A 16,480-nucleotide genomic window follows, 5' to 3' on the forward strand; every position below is an offset into this window, starting at 1 on the left:
TCCTCCTTCCCTGGCAGCGACTGTGTTTTAATTTGCTTTTTCTTGGGTGGCTGCAGAGTTTCCTTCCTTGCTTCCTTCCTTTGTTTTCTTTCCTTCCTATCCCTCTTCTCCCCACCCCACCCCCCCGCCTTCCCTACTACGCCCTTACGCTGCGGTGTATCCTCCTCTCCCATAGATGTCTCTGCAGAAAGGCGAGAGGCAGGGCAGGATAAACCCCAGCTAGGTTTTTTTTAGGAGTTTTTTTTCTCTCTCTCTCTCTCTCTGCCAGGCTGGGATCCCCTCCTCCCGGGGTTTTCCTAGCGCAGGGGGGGGGAGCAGGAGGGTGGTGGGGTGGCAGGAGGAAAGGAAGGCGACGAACAGGCTGGCTGGCACAAAAACCAGGATTTGTGCGGAGAAGGATCTGAGCAGGGAAGGGAAATCCGTGTCTAAACAGGTATGGCGCATTTGAGTCCCCCCCCTTCAGTCCCTGCCCTGCTGCTGGAGTGGAAGAGGTGGGATTCGAATCCAGACCCGAAGCTTCGGCGCCTCCTTTGTGCCTCGGTTTCCCCTCGGCTACCTGGCACCCCTCTTTCCGGATTCTCCTCCCTTGGCACCGGACTGGGTTGGTTGGTCTTAAAGGGAGCACCCCCTCCTCCGGTGCTTCCCCCACCCAGGAGGGGGGATTGCAAACAGCTGAGCCTACCCAGGGTCGGAGGAGGGTGGGGGGGAGATGAGGCGCTCTTTCCCACCTCCCCCCCCAAAAAAACCCCTCTTTGTTTTGCAATCCCGCAAAGCTGTCGACACCTCTGGTGTGCAACAGTTTCCTTCAAAAACAAAGTTTGTAGCAGAACGGGAGGGGGGGGAGGCTGCAAACCTCCACCGGTGGAAGGGAGGAGGGGAAATTTATTGGGAGGGGGGGATGCCACTTAAGGGAGAGATTTTTGCCTGGGGAGACGCAGAGGGATAAAATTTACGATCCGAGAATGAATTTTTAATTCTTGTTGTTGGTAGTTAGTTTTCCTCTCTGGTGAGGAAAGCTTGGGGAGTATGGGATTTGGAGTCCCCGTCTGTGGAGGCTCCCCACTCTTAGCGTGTTAACAGACAAGCCATATTTTGGGAGAGGAGGGGGCCTGGCCCTAAGGACGAAGCTCTATCTGGGGGGAGGCATCCTTGCCTTCCTCTCCCTCCCCCCCCCTTATGGGAAGTTTCCAGCTGTTGCTTAAAAGCAGCAAAATGTTTTTGTCAAAATACTGGTTGGGCGGCTTCTTTCTTGCAAAACAAGCCTTTGTCAGCAGGTAAATCCTTGCGTGTACGCACTCACAGAGCGCAGTCACGTCTGCGGTGGCTTATTTGCTTCCTGGGTGCAGTCGGTTCCTTCCAGATGTTGAAGCGCCTCTGCAGCATTTCCTGCTGTGGACCTTGCTGGACACAGTTGGCCCAGGAACAGCTGGATGACCCCTGGTCAATCCAGGTCTGTCTTTGGCTGCCTTTCTGTGGCTACAGAAGGAAACATCTGGAGATCGTTGCACCCAAATCTCCAGGGCAGGCATCCAGATGTCCAGGGGTCCTTCAAAAACTTCAAAACTCAGAAGTAGTGTGAGAGTTTTTGCAGTTTTGTGTACAGGTGGTTCTCAACTTACAACCGTTTGTTTGGTTACAACAGCACTGAAAAAGGGACTGGTCACGAGTCCTCACCCTTCTGCCTGTCACAGCATCCCCACTGTCACGGGCTCAAAATTTGGGCACGGCTTGTATTTACCACAATTGCAGCATCACGGGGGTGTGGTGTGTGTGTGTGTCACATGATCACCCCTTGCAACCTGGGAAGCTGAATTCCCTTAATGACTGCAGTGATTTGGTGCTTAACAATCGTGGCAAAAAAAAAAAAGCTTTTAAAATTGGGTGCATGTGACTGACTCAACCGTCACCTCGCTTAGCAATGGAAATTCATGTGGTCGTAAGCCGAGGCCTAACTTTTGCAAAATCCGGAGGAAGAGAGAGAGATTGCAAGGCAAGGAAGGGTTGAAAAAAAACCCCTGATTTTCTAACCTTTGTTTCACTGACCCATTTGCTAGGCTCCAGGTTGGATGGAGGTTAAAACCCCTGCATTTTCCACAAATACAAACAACACACCCACCTTTGGGCCATGAAGCTGGAGAGGAGTAGATTTCTGGGACATCTGTTTGCAGAAGAGAAGACCCAAAGCTGACGAAAACAACACAGGAACCGCCTCTACACTCTTTGCTGAGCTTCAAGGACAAAAAAAAAAACAACAACCCATAAAGATTTAAGGTCCACGAAGCACAGATTTTTCCTTCTACTAACCCCTTAAAAAAATTGGTGCCCTGAAAAAGACACTGGAATTTTGGTGTGTGTGCATGTTTTGCTTTAAAATATCACCCATAGAGAAAACGCATTGCATTTTTAGCGCTTTTTAAAAAAAATTCACAAGCATAAGTTTCTTTTATTGTAAGGATAGCGTCAATATTTTTTTTTCTTTAAAAAAAAAGGGTTTTGTATTCCTTTTTTTCTGGGATAAGAAAGAGATTCCTTTTGAAACAAACAAAAAAATGGTTTTTGTCTGTTGATCCTTATCCAGATCTGGTGTAGATCGAAGCTTGCAAGCGAAGGTAATGCGAGAGACCCCTGTGTTTTAAATAATTGAGTATAAAATCGGGGAGAAAAATGGCAGAATTGAAATTTCAATGACCCTCCCAGGAACTGGCAAGTGAAAAAAACCAAATCAATTAAGGGACAATTTCCATCCAGTGTTCACCAGTGCCTAGCCAAAGGAAAAAAAAGACTCAGGGCCAATAAAACCTGGGGCCATTTTTATGAAACGGGGGTCTGCTTATAGCGAAGATCAGAAAGGAATCTGTTGAGGGCAAACACAGGACCCACCTTACATTTTCTGCAAAGTTTCCCCATTTTTGGCTGCTGCAAAGGAAAAATCTTAACGTCCCCACTGTTGATGAAAGAGACTTGTATTATTTTTTTTTAAGTTGGTGAAGAGGTTTTTTTGGGTCCCCGTCCAGAAATAAGACAGCTTAACCCCTTTTGGAAAAACCTGGGATCTGATTTGAGAAAAATTGAGAATTAAGAAGCCAAAGGACAATTCTAGATGGAGACCGACGTGCCGGCCGCAGAGGAAGCTCGGCGGGAGACGGAGAACACCGAATCTGGGGGCCCTGAACCCGCCGAGGCTGGGGTGGGTGACGAGGAGGTGGCTGTTGCTGCTGCTCTACCTGCGGGGGCTGAAGAGGGGACCCCAACCCCCCTCGCCAACGACGGTGCCCAAAGCGTCACGCAGACAGACAACGGGCAGCTCTTGCCTGTAGAAGCAGCGAAAGGGGGGCAAACGGAGGCACCCCCGTCCCCAAAGGAGGAGGCTCCCCCTCTGCCAGCCTCCCAGAGCACGCCTCCGGTGCCCGCCAGCTGCAGCGCCCCCGGGGATGCCCCCAAGCCGCACCCGTCTCCAGCCAGCCAGCCCAATCCGCCAGACTTCTACTGCGTGAAGTGGATCAGCTGGAAGGGCGAGAGGACGCCGGTCATCATGCAGAGCGAGAACGGCCCCTGCCCACTGCTGGCCATCATGAACATCCTCTTCCTGCAGTGGAAGGTAAAAACGGGCACCGGGACGGGGAGGGGAGGGCACGGGAGGGGTCCACCGCCGGGATGCCCTGGCAGGGGGCCGCGAAACCGGGGGCTTCAGTTCTTGCCTTCCCCCCAGGTGAAGCTGCCTGCCCAGAAGGAAGTGGTCACTTCGGACGAGCTGATGGCTTACCTCGGTAAGGTTGGCACCATCGGGGTTGGCACCTTCCCACTCCAAGGCAGGGCGGCTCCCTGGCAAGCATCTCCTGCCATCCCTCCCTTCCCCACCCCCCTCTGCACAACAATCCCGGGAGGTAGGCCAGCTTTCCATCTCCGCCTCCCTAGTGGAAGGTGCTTCCAAGCAGACTCCATTAATTGACTCCCTGTCCCCCTCCCCTGTGGAGACCCCTGCCCCAAGGCTGCCTAACTGAAGGGTCTCCCCCCCCCTCCTTCTGCCCCTGCAGGGGATTGCATCTTGTCCATCAAGCCCCAGGACCAAGCTGAGGCCGTCCAGCTCAACTTCCAGCAGGTGGGTGGACTTGCTTTGGCAGCAGGCATCCAAAGTCCTATTTAGGGCCAATTTTCCAGCCTGTTTGCCTCTGGGGCCTCTTTGAGAAAATTCCGATTTTTCTTTCCGGGCAGAACGTCAATGACGCCATGATGGTCCTTCCCAAGCTCTCCACGGGGCTGGACGTCAACGTGAGGTTCACCGGGGTCGCCGACTTCGAATACACACCCGAGTGCCTCGTGTTTGACCTCATGAATGTCCCCCTTTATCACGGCTGGCTGGTGGACCCCCAGGTGGGTGGCTTTCCTCCCCAGGCGTTGGAGGGGGGCAGACGGAATTGCACCAAGGCACAATCTGCACAGCCAGAGACGTTGGTATAAAAGAGAATGCCTCCATCTTGGAAACTTTAAGAAGTCTGGACTTCAACTCCCAGAATTCCCTGGCTCGGGCATTCTGGGAGTTAAAAGTCCAGACCTCTTAAAGGTTGCCAAACATGAGAGAAGTGGCATAGTTAACCCTTAATCCTGCTGCTTCAAAAGTGGTCTAGCCAGCTGGGAAGACGCGCTACCCTCCCCTGATGGATAGATGGCAGAAAAAGAAATCAAGCTACTAGTTCTCATGGAGAGGAGCAAAAGTTTGGCCCTCTGGATCTTCGCAAGGTTGACCAAAACCACAAGAGGGAACTGTAAACATCCTGTTTTTAAGGCATTATGTTCCGTTCTCTCAAGGCTGTCCTGTAGGCACTTCCGTTCCCTCCCTCCCTCCCTGTTTGATACCAACGACACCCCTGCAAAGCGGCACTGCAGCACAGAAATGTAAACCCAGTTTTTGCCGTGTCCCCTTCTGCCTGCGCCCCGGTTTTAGGGTGGGTATTTCTCTCCTCCCCAGACCGCCGAGGTGGCCCAAGCTGTCGGCAAGCTGAGCTACAACCAGCTGGTGGAAAAAATTATCACTTGTAAACACTCCAGCGACCCAAACCTGGTGACGGAAGGTAATACGGGGAGTGGGGGCTAGGTCCAAACCACCTTTTTTTAAATGGGGAGGGGTCTTTTGAGGGGCATTGCTGGTGGCTGGCAGGCCTGGGAAAGGTGCTTTAGAAGCCTCTAAAGCAGGGGGGTCCAATCTGGGCGACATTTAAGACTTCTGTGGACTTCAATTCTGGGAGTTAAAGTCCACAAGTCTTAAAGTTGGCTGGAGAATTCTGGGAATTGAAATCCACAAGTCTTAAAACTGGCTGGAGAATTCTGGGAGTTGAAGTCCACCCAAGTCTTAACGTTGCCCAGATCGGACACCCCTGATATGAAGGGATAAATTGTCTTGTTTCTCTTTCTTCCTCCGTCTCCTCCCCGTCCAGGCCTGATTGCGGAACAGTTTTTAGAGTCCACGGCATCGCAGCTCAGCTACCACGGGCTGTGCGAGCTCACGTCCACGGTCAAGGAAGGCGAGCTGAGCGTCTTCTTCCGAAACAACCACTTCAGTGCCATGATCAAGCACAAGGTATTCCCTTTTCCTGGAGGAATTAGGGAGTGGGGAACGTGTATCGTTCCGGACGAATAAAGCTAATTAGGACCCAGCCGAGTTTGTCCCTCTTTGCGGTTTGTGCTAGTCAAAAGGATGAGTCTCTCGCCCTTCTGCCGAAGAAGCTTCAGATCTAGCAGGCTTTTCATATTTTAATTGTTTTATAGGGTCGTTTTTTTTGTCTTGTTAGCTGCCTTGAGCCGCTTGAAGGCAGGATGAGCGGCAATCAATAAACTCAATTTCTATTTTAAATCTTTTACTTGCAGCTTGCATTTGGCAGTCATTGTAATGTGGTGTGTGCGTATATGCGTTTGTTTGTGTGTGTGTGTGTGTGTGTTTATATAGGTTTATATTTTTATTTTAAAGTTAGAAGCAGCCCAAGAATCACCTTGTGGTGGGAGGGACAAGCAAATAGATTTACAAATTAAATAAAGAAATGCAGTTAGTCCTCGGTTTATGACCACAGTTGAGCCCAGAATTTCTGTTGCTAAATGAGACAGTTATTCAGTGAATTTTGCCCCATGTGATGATCTCTCTTGCCACAGTTGTTAAGTGAATCCCTGCAATCCTTAGTAACATGGTTGTTAAGGGAAGCATGTCAGAAGGTTGCAAAAGGTGATCATTGCAACCGTCATAAGTATGAGTCGGTTACCAAGCCTCTGAATTTTGACCATAGGGATTCATTCATTTTCTTTCTTTCTTTCTTTCTTTCTTTCTTTCTTTCTTTCTTTCTTTCTTTCTTTCTTTCTTTCTTTCTTTCTTTCCCTTCCTTCCTTCCTTCCTTCCTTCCTTCCTTCCTTCCTTCCTTCCTTTTTCTTTATTTCTGTCCTTTCCTTCCTTCCTTCCTTCTTTCTTTCTTTTCCTTCCTTCCTTCCTTCTTTCTTTCTTTTCCTTCCTTCCTTCCTTCCTTTTTCTTTATTTCTGTCCCTTCCTTTCTTCCTTCCTTCCTTCCTTCCTTCCTTCCTTCCTTCCTTCCTTCCTTCCGTTTCTTTCTTTCTTTCTTTCTTTCTTTCTTTCTTTCTTTCTTTCTTTCTTTCTTTCTTTCTTTCTTCCTTCCTTCCTCCCCTGCCTGCTGGGCTTCAGAGCCACCTCTACCTGCTGGTGACCGACCAGGGTTTCTTGAACGAAGACCAGGTGACCTGGGAGAGCCTGCACAACGTGGACGGCGACAGCTGCTTCTGCGACGCCGAGTTCCGCCTGAGCCACGCGCTGGGCAAGGAGGCGTCGGGGGGCTCCCCGGTGGATCAGAGGCAAGTGGACCAGGTAGGCCAGGGATGGGGGGGGGGAGTCCTGGCAGAGGGGCCCAGCGGGGAGGGCAGGGGTCCAACGCTTCCCCCGGTGGGATCGCTCCAAGAATGGGACCCCAAGGGGACGTCGGAGGCTCTGGTAAAGCATGAATGTTTTTTTCAACCTGGCTGAGAATTTGCAAAAAATTCCCCCTCCGTTCCTGGGAACTGGAGTTACGTCGGGTACTTTAAAGCCAGCAACTTTTAAGACTTACGGATTTCAATTCCCAGAATTCTGGGAGTTGAAGTCCACAAGGCTTAAAGTTGCCAAGGTTGGAGATCCCTGATCTGAGGTGGGGTTAAGAAACAGAGGCAGCCTTTCTGACCCCCCTCCCTCCCTGTTTTTCTCTCCCCCCCCTCCAAGGACTACATGATTGCCCTGTCTCTCCAACGCCAGCAAGGGGGTCCCGCCCTGAGCGATCTGGAGCTGGCGCAGCAGCTACAGCAGGAGGAATATCAACAGCCCCCACCGCCAGCCCCCTTGCCCTCCCCAGCACAGGTACAGAGAGTCCCCAACCCACCCACCCACCCCCCGCTCTGGAGGGAATTCTACCCCCTCCCCAATTAACACCCTCTTTGCCTTTGCTGCCCTGCCTTTAGGGGAGAAGCCCACCAGCCCACCGCCCTACTGGAGAGCGCAGACAGCGGCCGAAGGTGGACACGGACTGCACCGTCCTCTGAGGTCAACCTGCAGGCGTCCCACGAGAGTCCCCCCCCTTCCTTCCAGGGCTTGCAGCTGACAAGGAAACCCCCCCCTCTATTTGCTACAGGGGCACTTCAGATAGGGCTCTCCTGCAACACCCAAAAATGCTTCAGAAGGGGGGGAGGGCTCCACACACCTGGGGGGCAGCTCCCCGTGGTGGATTTGCTTCTCCCACTCCGGGGGGGGGTGAGCGTGGGAAGGGGGAATAGAGAAGCGAAGAGGGGGCTCAGCCTGGGCCGGTCTCCCCACGGAGGCTGGGCCAATTTATGGGGGTCTCCCGTGGGAGTTTCCCATCTTGGGGAGGGGGCAGAAGGCCGCTTCCGTTGGAGGAACTGAGTCCCGAGCCATCGGGATGAGGGCCACCCGTGCACGGAGGAAGGACCGCCTGCAAAGTTACAACGGGAGCCATCCAACCGGTGCAGTTTCCGCCCTACGGAAACGTGGATTTCTTCGCCAAAAAGAGAGCCTGGCACCTTTTTTGGGGGGGGGGGCTTTAAAACTCTTGTTTTTTCTGCCTTCTCAAAGGCAGCCAAAACCAGGCAGAAACGTCTCCGTGGTGGAGTCCAAACGAGGTCCCTCTCTCGCTCGCTCTCTCTTTTCCCCCTGGTTTTGGAGGGCTAAGGACTGGACTAAATTCTGCATCACTAAGGCCTCCATTTTGCGCCGATTAATCAATTAAACCTGCCTCTGTTTACGTTGGAATAAAGCGAGTCCTTCTGAAGGAGACGGAAGCCTATTTTTTTTTAACCCCAGTTGATCCACTGAGAGAGATCCCAAAGAGGTTTGGGGTTTAATCTGGTTTATTTCTACAAGCAATGTTTTAACTTCCGCGGAAGTGGAGGACCGGGGTTTTTTTTGGGGGGGGAGGTGGAGGTTTGTACAGGCGTATGTGCTGTGGCTGTGGCTGATGGGTTGGGATCCCTTGCAGCAGGAGATGGGAGGGAGTGGGGCCACAGGGGTGGGATGTACAATTAAGCCTTTTTCTAGAAACTGAAGCCCCCTCCAATGCCATCAGACCGCAGCTGTATATCTACTCCGGGAGGGTCCTATTTCCCAAAGCTGGCCAATGAGAAAAGCCTGTTGGCATTTCCCGGCAGAGGTAGGTTGCTGCTGCTGCTGGAGGTTCTATAGGCCTTTGCTACCTCTTCTTATCCCCTGCTTTTAAACTTTGACCGAAGTTTTTTTTTTTGTAAATACCTGATCAAACTTGCAGATGTCTAACTCTCCCCCCACCCCACAGACACACACTCCGGCCCCTGGAAAGCATCGGAAGAATTTGGGCTGGGAGAGAGGCGGACACCCGTCCAACTGGTCAGGCTGAATTCCGCAGCTGCCTTTCTGGGGGGGGGGAGGGGGCTCCTTTGCAACTTTTCCAGAGGCAGCTTTGCTGGAAGGAAGTGCTGGGGGGGTGGGGGTGGTCTCCTAAGGTAGACTGCCTCTGGACGGAGAGGATCCTCGGCCGGGAGCAGGTCTCACAGATCTTCCGCCTTGCACAAGCCGAGCAATGCCGCCTGGTATTCGCCTTGCGTTTCCATCTGGAGGGGGGGGGCAAGGAGGAGAGTTTGGGGGAAACCCATCTGGAAATAAAGGGGGCGCTCCAGAAAAGATGGGGTGCTTAATTCCTGGGGGGGGGGGAACAGGGAAATTTCTTCCCGTCTGTGGCTTCTAGATACTTTTCAATAAAAAGTATCAGGTTGTCCTTCCTGTCTTCTGCCGGCCCCCAAACTCTTCTAACATGCAGATAGGCTGCTCCTGCAGAAGGAGGATCTGTTCCCAGTGAGTGGGCTTCAAATAGGCTGCATAAAATTGGGCTGCTCGGCCAACAAGCCTACCTCGTAAGAGCGTCGTGAGAATAAATTGGGAGTGGAGGCCTGGCTGGGTGGGAGGGTCCTTCCCATGGTTCCAGGGGGGCCTGCAGGTTCCCCCTGGGGTCTGTAACATGCCTTTGCCCCCCCCCCCCGATACTACCCGGGGCTTCACCTCAATGAAGGAGTAGAGCGAGACCCCGTAGCGCCTCTTGAACTCAGCGCGGATGCTCAGAAGGTCCGTCTCGCTGCGGGAGACCATGATTCGGACAGCCGTCCGGGGATTGTGTCCTACTTCCTGCGGGGGAAAAAATGACAATCGCCTTGGGAAAGGTGTAAGCCACCCAGAGTCGCTTGGAAATGAGAGGGGGGGGCAAATAAACTTAATAAAAAATAATAACAAAAAGGCTGGGAAGCTGGTCAAAGCTTTGGACCAGGCCGTTTAATACCCTCCTTCAATTCTTCTCAAGCCAGACTGTAAAAAAAGGACTACAGAGTCCATCTCTGCCCTTCTCTTTCACTTTGAGAAAGCCTATGGGCTTTCATTTGGGGAAGGAAGGGTCCTTGGGGGCAAATGGCCAGGCAGCGGGGGCTCATTTCCACCAGAAGAGACCCTCACGCAACCGGTCTCCCGTGCGAATCACGACCCGGAAGCAGAACGCCAAAGAAGGGCACACCTGGGGGCTCGTGGTAGCCCAGGTGGGGGTAATGGGGATGGGGTTTGGGAAGAGGTGGGCACCAAAAGGAGAGACCCTCACCTTAATGGCCGAGTGGAGCCTGGTGGCAAAATATAGCGGTGTGTTTCTCAGGAGGGAAACTGCAAGAGATTTATCGTTATAAAATAATTACAATTATATTTTTTCCCCTTCTCCTCATTTCTGGGCTGAGAGAGCTGCACAAGTTGGATTTCTGCCTGACAAAGCACCCGCAGCTAGAGTGGGGAAGGAAAGCCGGTCAAGCAGAACTGAGCTGGTTTGAAACTTGCTAATCAACTTGCGAAGTTCCCAGTCCCTGAGCTTAATTTACTGCTAATTGTGCCTCTGCTTAGCCAGTCTGGGGAGAAAGAGGAGGAAAAAGCTGATTTAAGTGGCCTTGCAACTCTTATCTTAACCTAAGAGATAAGGTTCCGTAAGGATTGTGCTAAAATAGGATCAAGAGGACTAGCAACTTGCATTTTTAAAAGCAGGGAAAAAGAACGAAGAAGATTCTCAAATCTTCCTCTTCCGAGTGTCCTCAGCCCAGGCTGTGCGAAACAAGACACAACTGAGGTTGTCAGGGCTCCTGAGCATGTGCAGAAAGCATCGCTGGAACTAGTTTTTTTTTTCCCCTCCTCAATTTAATCCAGACTAAAACTCAGATTCCAGGGTCTCTCTCGCCCTGCGCCTGGGGTGCACCTACCCAGCGTTAAACTTGCTTCCCGGAAGTCTCCCTGGAAATGTTTCTCCATAGTTTCCTCAACTGAGTTTCCTGTCAGCTCTTGGTACCAGCTGAACACTGGGGAAAAAAGGCAAGGAAAAAAAGGTGGTTTTTTTTTAAAATTATTGGGAGAAGACACCCCCCCCCTTTGTGCCCAGTTTTTCTTTAGCTTTTGAACAGGGACTCCCATCAGGGTTGCAGCGGGAAGCCTCCCTAGCCCAATCTGGCCTGGAAAACGAGCAAGTTTGGGGATGCCAGCGTGGCGAAACACAACCGCACGGCATCCTGCCTGAAGCATGGGGAGGCTGGCCTTGCCTCTCCTCAAATGCTCGGGGCTGCGTTGAGCCAGGATCCGGACCCACGCGCTCTGCTCCAGGCCTCCAGCGTCCCCACCAGCGGCCGCGTCGGCGAGGGCCTGGGGGGGAAAAGTCCAGGTATTTGGGGGGGGACGACATTGGAAAAGGGCACCGAGAGGGATCCAAGCCACTGGCCCCATCTGGGCGTAGAGGGGACCCCGAAGCGAGGCGTTCCCGTCTCACCTTTGAATCTTGCCGTATCAAGACGTAATCGATCACCCCCAAATGGCGTTCCCGCTCACCCTGCGGGGAAGGAAGGGGTGAGCAATTCAGCTGGTGACACTTTGCTGCAAAATATACATTATTTTCTTAAACGGGGCCCAGCGCTGATTGGGCCAAACATTTCGGACTTAAAAAGAATAACAGGCAGGGCGCTTTGAATTTTAGGAAAACACACACACACACACACCCATCTCTGGGGTTCTTACCAAGGGGTATTGCATTGCACTGCATTTTTATTTATTTATTTTACATTTTTATTTTATTTTTATTTTACTTCCCCTTCATTTTATTTTTACCTTGATCAAGGCAAGGAGCAGTTCTTGAAAGCCACCGGTGGTGCCACACGCGATATCCGTTTCCAGGTCTGATTTGAAATCTACGTCAGCGGAAGAAGCGAGAAGAAGGGAGAGTTTTGGCTCTCTTTACATCAGCAAGGAGGGGAGGATCTCCTCGTTTCCCTTCCTGAGAAAATGGTGGGAGGTAGACTACTCTTACACAAGGGGGCTCTGCATAAGCTGGGGGGGGGGGGGAAGGCGTTCTTGAGTGTCTCAAATAATTTACGAGTCGTGTATGATTAACAGAGCTGTCCTTCCTGAAATTCTAAGGTTATTTTTTTTCTGGTAGCCCAATAATAAATCTTTCGAGTTTTCCTTAGCCTACATCAGGAGCGTTCAACCTTTGCAACTTTTAAGATCTAGGGACTTCAACTCCCAGAATTCCCCAGCCAGCCATGCATGGAATCCTGGGAGTTGAAGTCCACAGGTCTTAAGCTTGCAAAAGCTGGACCCTCCCCTGGTCTCTAGGAATGCTCAACGAAGTAAAATACCACCGCTTGGAAGGTCAAAGCTCACCATCGTATCATGTTGCAGGGAGTTCCGCAGGCCATGAAAAGGAGGGCGGGTTCATCTTCCCTTGGTTTTTCAAGTTTATCAGGCAACTTTCTCTCCCCAGCAACTCCCCTCTCCTATTTCTCTGCTTTTTAAGAACAAGCAGGTATGTTTAATTTTTTTTTTGTTTACCTTGTTTATAATAAGCCAAGGTTTCTTGAAGCTGTTTCGCCCTTTGAGTGGAGACGATTTCAATCAGGGTTTCCACCTCCAGACTCTGCAAAGGAAGTATGGCCCAGGTTAGGAAACGACAGTTGTCAACTTTGCAGGGTGTGTGTGTGTGTGTAGGTTAAGAACGGGAGGGTCGTGGGGTTTCCTTGGCAGAAACGGGGTGCCTGTCTTTGGAAGGGGGGTACCTGCAATCCCGCCTGGATCTCGTGGGCATCGTTCTGAGCCGCCGGACGGAGCAGAGCCCTGATAATGGTCTCAAACTGGCCGGGCACCACCGCCTCCAGGGTTTTCAACAGGCCCTAAAAGGAGAGAAAGACTAAGAGAAATTTGGGGAGACCCCACCCCCCAGTGGAGCAGGACCCTCAGCCGAACACATTATGGCCGGGAAAGAGATAGTTTTGGTGGCTCTGTCCTAAAAAAAAAATTAAAAAAAAGAACCAGAACAGTCTCCAAGGACTGCCCCTACCATGGCACATTGCAGTAGTCCAAGCCAGAGTGACCGCTTTGCTCATTTTTCCTTTCCAGGAAGGGCCATTAATTCCCCCCCCCAAAAAAATCCCTTCCTGGCCTAACCTGTTGGGTGAAGTCGAGGAAGGCTTCAGCAATCTGCTGGCGATGCTCACTGCTCCGGCTGGTCAGCAGGTCAATGACGACTCCGCAGTTGACCCCTTTGGGGGGACCCGAGGGTCCCAGTTTCAGCCGAGGCCTCCACACCAGGAGTTTGCAAACTCTGCTCCTGTCCCTCGAGTTAGACGTACTCCAGGAAGAGTCGAAATCTGCATATGCAAATCGCCTACATCAAAAGCCTGGTTAGCATAATGATTTTCTCAGGCTTCTGCTGGGCTTAAATTTGCGTATTTCTCTGGACAGATGTCCTAAAACCGTCCCCTTTGTTTCAGGATACACATCCATCCCTTATCCGGATTTTTCCAACTCTACCATATTGGTCGGATCCGATGGGCATTTGAGTTGCGTCCTGTTCTGAGTCCAACTTCCCGTCTCTCTGCAGAGCCCACCTCGCAGGGTGGCTGTACGGATGCAGGTGAGAGGGAAGGGAAAGGGGCAGCCAGCGTCTTACCTTCGCCACTGATGGCCTCGAAGAAAGTCTGGGCATCTTTGGCTGCATCAAAATTCAGGTGAGGCCGGATGGTCCCCAGGGTGCCCCACACAGCCACCTAGGGCAGAAAGTTGCAAAGAGCCGAGATCTGGATGACCAGCTGAGCCAAGCCTCCCCTGGCCTCCACAGTCTACCTGAGGGACCTTTCCATCCCTTCCCTCCTCCTTAGGGGGCAGCATGTTGCGAAGGCCGGTGGCCTCAAAATACTCCGAGGTTACTTTCTAAAAAAAAAGAAGTTAGGTTCGGTGGCACCTCACCTTTTCGGCCAGCGGTAACTGCTCCAAAATTTCGTCGGCCATGGATCCCTGTTCCAGCCGGTTCCTTGCAGGCTTGCCAAGTCGTGGGGGGTGGGGGTGGGGGATGAAAGAGCCCCACTTAGGCAGCCCTCAAGCACGCCAGCCCTGGCTGTTGCAAAGAAGAGAGTTTTCAAGGACACAAACCCAGGAGGCTTCCAATTCAAGCTAAAACAATTGGGGGGGGGGGAGAGAGAGAAGCAATACAGGCAAGGAGTTAATCTAGGAAGTGTGCCCCCTCCCCCGAGGGGCAGCAGAAGGAGGGGCTCCGCCTTTGAGGAAGTGGGGGCAGAGGGGCGTTCGGGAGGAATTGGAAAGGAGGGGAAAAAATAAAATAATAAAACTCCCCAGTTTTAGGCAGAAAGACCAGGCTGAATTTCTAAAAAGGAGAAACTGGAAAGGGATTGGGAGAAACGCACCTGGAGGTCTTCCGAGTCTCAGTGTTGCTTGAAATCGCCCTCCCCCCCAGAAGACTCTTCTGACCCCCCCTTTCCCTCCTCCCCAGGAGCAGAAGAGCCCCAGAGCCCCTCTCCAAAGGGGGAAATCTCGCTAGCCGGGCGCTCCAGCGAAGGAGCCGCGCGTAAAGTCGGCTTCTTCTTCTTCTTCTTCTTCCTCCTCCTCCTCTTCCTCCTCCTCCTGGACGGGCCCCGCGCGGTCCCCAAAGGCGGAGGGGCGGGGGCGGCAGCGGCTCCCCCCCAAGGCGGCTCCTTAGCCAACCAGCGCCGAGAGCCTCGGAAAAACCTGTCCGGGCTGTCGCTCTCCAGTCCGGGCTGCTCGGCGGATTCTTCGCCTGGCGGAGCGCACCTGCCGCCGTGGGGCGTCCGGGAAGATCCGGGCGGCCACTGGGGGACGCCGCCGCCGCCCAGGGTGGGAAGCCTCCCCAGGTCGCAGGGCCACCCTCTGCGCGCAGGGACCCCCGACTCAGGCTGGGTGGTCGTCAGGAGGGGAATTCGCCCAAAGACCCGTGCAGGATGCTTCGCTTTTTCGGGACCTGGACAGGAGCTTCCCTGAAATCGTCTCGGCACCCGCCGCTTCTCTTCCGAGCCTCTTTTGCGGGACTGGAACTCGGCACCTTTGTTCATTTTCACCCCTCTGGAAAGGGGGTCTTTTCAGTTCCGAGGGAGGGGGAGCAGCTGGGAGAAGGGAAGATGGGCACCCGACGAATGGGGGACTTGCAGAACTGATTTCCCTGAGAATGCCAGAACAAACTTTCTGGAAGTTTGTCTGTCCGGCAAGAAGAACTCCCAAGTGAACAGCAGCCTTTTCCCCACGTGCTCGCTCCCAGCCCAGCCTCCCGAGTAGCCGTCAGAACGCGAGACGGCGAGACCTCGCTGGTTCCAGCCTTTGGGGGGGACCTGTCTGGGGTGAAGCCCCGACCCGGGTCTTCCAATTCTCCGGGGCCTCCGGGTGCCAAGTTGGAACTCGGACCCGCAACTTGGGAGACTTCTCGCTGCACAGGAGGAGTTGTTTTCCCTGCGCAAAATGCTGGACGGGAGAAAAAAAACACCCTTTTTTTTGTGCGCGCCCGGAGCCTGTGATGCTTCCTCGGATGAAAGAGGTGCTTTTTGTGGCTTCCTTGATTGATTGCTCGTGCTTGCAACGTTTTCCTTCCTTCGGAGGGCTTGGGAGAAATCATTGGAGGTCAAATCTCGCTTCTAAAAATCGCCTTTTGCAGCGGAGTTCCTAACAATTTAAACTCAGTTTTGTCCTGGACAGTTTAAAAAAAGAAAAAAAGCGAGGAAGCTATACTGTTACGATGTTCTCCACCGGGGGCGCTGTGGACTTCCCTTCTGAGGGTGCGGTGGCTATCTGAGCCACCAGAGGGCAGCACCTCCCTGCCCTTCCTCCAGGTAGCCTGTGTGTGTGTGTGTGTGTGTGTGTGAGAGAGAGAGAGAGAGAGAGAGAGAGAGAGAGAGAGAGAGAGAGAGAGAGAGAGAGAAAATCAGCAACTCTCTAAAGCAGAGCCTCCCGTCCAGGAGCAGTCTTCCTTGGATGACTAACCTAGCAAGAACAACAGCCCTGCCCGTGGGCCAGCTTGGCAGAAAAATCCCGTTCTCCTCCAGGAAAATGAATTCGACAGCTCACTTAGAGGAAGATCTTGACTTGGCCTCCGAGCTCGCCCAGTGGCATTTCCGCCTGGAATTCCTGGACAGAAAAATGGTGGAATTCCTACCTGCCACTAGCAAAAATTGGGACTGGCAATTGAGATTTTCCGCAAAAGAGAAGGTGGGTGCATCTCGGCCTGTTCCACATTTTTATTTCTGTGCTGCAAATCCCTCCGGATAGAAAATTATGCTCAGAGGACTTCCTTCCGTCAGGAAGCAGAACAGCTGCGGTCGCTAGATTTTTTTTTTTTCCACTGGAATAATTGAATTCTTCCTCCATGGACTCTCAGTCTTCTTTCTTCTCTGCTGCAAGGATTCTGCACGTTTTTCCATTAGGGAATTCCTGGGAATTTACCACGAAGGATGATTAAGGCTTGATCAATTGGGAAAATGCAGAGGGTGGCATTCATTGGTCAGCTCCTGCGTGTCTTTATCTCCAACGTGGGTGAAGTGTTTCCAAACACAGCCATTGCTCTAATTAGTTTTTCATTAATCCAGATGACTAAAGAAGTCTGGAGAGAGA

General features: G+C 52.4%; 2 protein-coding genes and 1 long non-coding RNA gene across 3 annotated transcripts; 2 read left to right on the forward strand and 1 right to left on the reverse strand.

Annotated features, from left to right (window-relative positions):
* Window positions 1-289: 289 nt before the first annotated feature.
* On the forward strand, window positions 290-2,316 carry LOC107292911. The gene is made up of 2 exons (XR_001549006.1): window positions 290-433; window positions 2,055-2,316. It is a non-coding gene; the product is annotated as an uncharacterized LOC107292911 (long non-coding RNA).
* Window positions 2,317-3,484: 1,168 nt separating this feature from the next.
* MINDY1 (MINDY lysine 48 deubiquitinase 1) lies at window positions 3,485-7,563 on the forward strand. Its single transcript, XM_015822023.1, has 9 exons — window positions 3,485-3,598; window positions 3,710-3,767; window positions 4,035-4,099; window positions 4,213-4,371; window positions 4,967-5,069; window positions 5,433-5,575; window positions 6,680-6,859; window positions 7,247-7,381; window positions 7,483-7,563. The coding sequence occupies exons 1-9, from the start codon at window positions 3,533-3,535 to the stop codon at window positions 7,561-7,563; spliced, it is 990 nt and encodes a 329-aa protein (XP_015677509.1). The 5' UTR covers window positions 3,485-3,532.
* A 1,494-nt stretch (window positions 7,564-9,057) lies between these two features.
* ANXA9 (annexin A9) lies at window positions 9,058-13,858 on the reverse strand. Its single transcript, XM_029285249.1, has 12 exons — window positions 13,817-13,858; window positions 13,521-13,617; window positions 13,016-13,110; window positions 12,628-12,741; window positions 12,404-12,488; window positions 11,681-11,760; window positions 11,346-11,405; window positions 11,122-11,221; window positions 10,789-10,884; window positions 10,149-10,207; window positions 9,566-9,688; window positions 9,058-9,120 (listed from the first exon to the last, which is right to left on the reverse strand). The coding sequence occupies exons 1-12, from the start codon at window positions 13,856-13,858 to the stop codon at window positions 9,058-9,060; spliced, it is 1,014 nt and encodes a 337-aa protein (XP_029141082.1).
* Between the last annotated feature and the right edge of the window lie 2,622 nt (window positions 13,859-16,480).

This window comes from Protobothrops mucrosquamatus, unplaced genomic scaffold (assembly GCF_001527695.2).
Source record: "Protobothrops mucrosquamatus isolate PMUCROS unplaced genomic scaffold, P.Mucros_1.0 scaffold1446, whole genome shotgun sequence".
Classification (NCBI taxonomy): Eukaryota; Metazoa; Chordata; class Lepidosauria; order Squamata; family Viperidae; genus Protobothrops; species Protobothrops mucrosquamatus.

Excerpts from the sequence above, each read along its gene's own strand:
- MINDY1 (XM_015822023.1), top strand. The coding sequence starts at position 3,533 with ATGCAGAGCGAGAACGGCCCCTGCCCACTGCTGGCCATCATGAACATC. Across the intron at positions 5,070-5,432 it reads CCCAAACCTGGTGACGGAAG|GCCTGATTGCGGAACAGTTT; the intron begins GTAATACGGGGA and ends CTCCCCGTCCAG. Across the intron at positions 6,860-7,246 it reads ATCAGAGGCAAGTGGACCAG|GACTACATGATTGCCCTGTC; the intron begins GTAGGCCAGGGA and ends CCCCCCTCCAAG.
- ANXA9 (XM_029285249.1), bottom strand. The coding sequence starts at position 13,858 with ATGGCCGACGAAATTTTGGAGCAGTTACCGCTGGCCGAAAAG. Across the intron at positions 13,111-13,520 it reads CGAGGCCATCAGTGGCGAAG|GGGTCAACTGCGGAGTCGTC; the intron begins GTAAGACGCTGG and ends GTCCCCCCAAAG. Across the intron at positions 11,761-12,403 it reads CTTGGCTTATTATAAACAAG|ATTTCAAATCAGACCTGGAA; the intron begins GTAAACAAAAAA and ends CCGCTGACGTAG.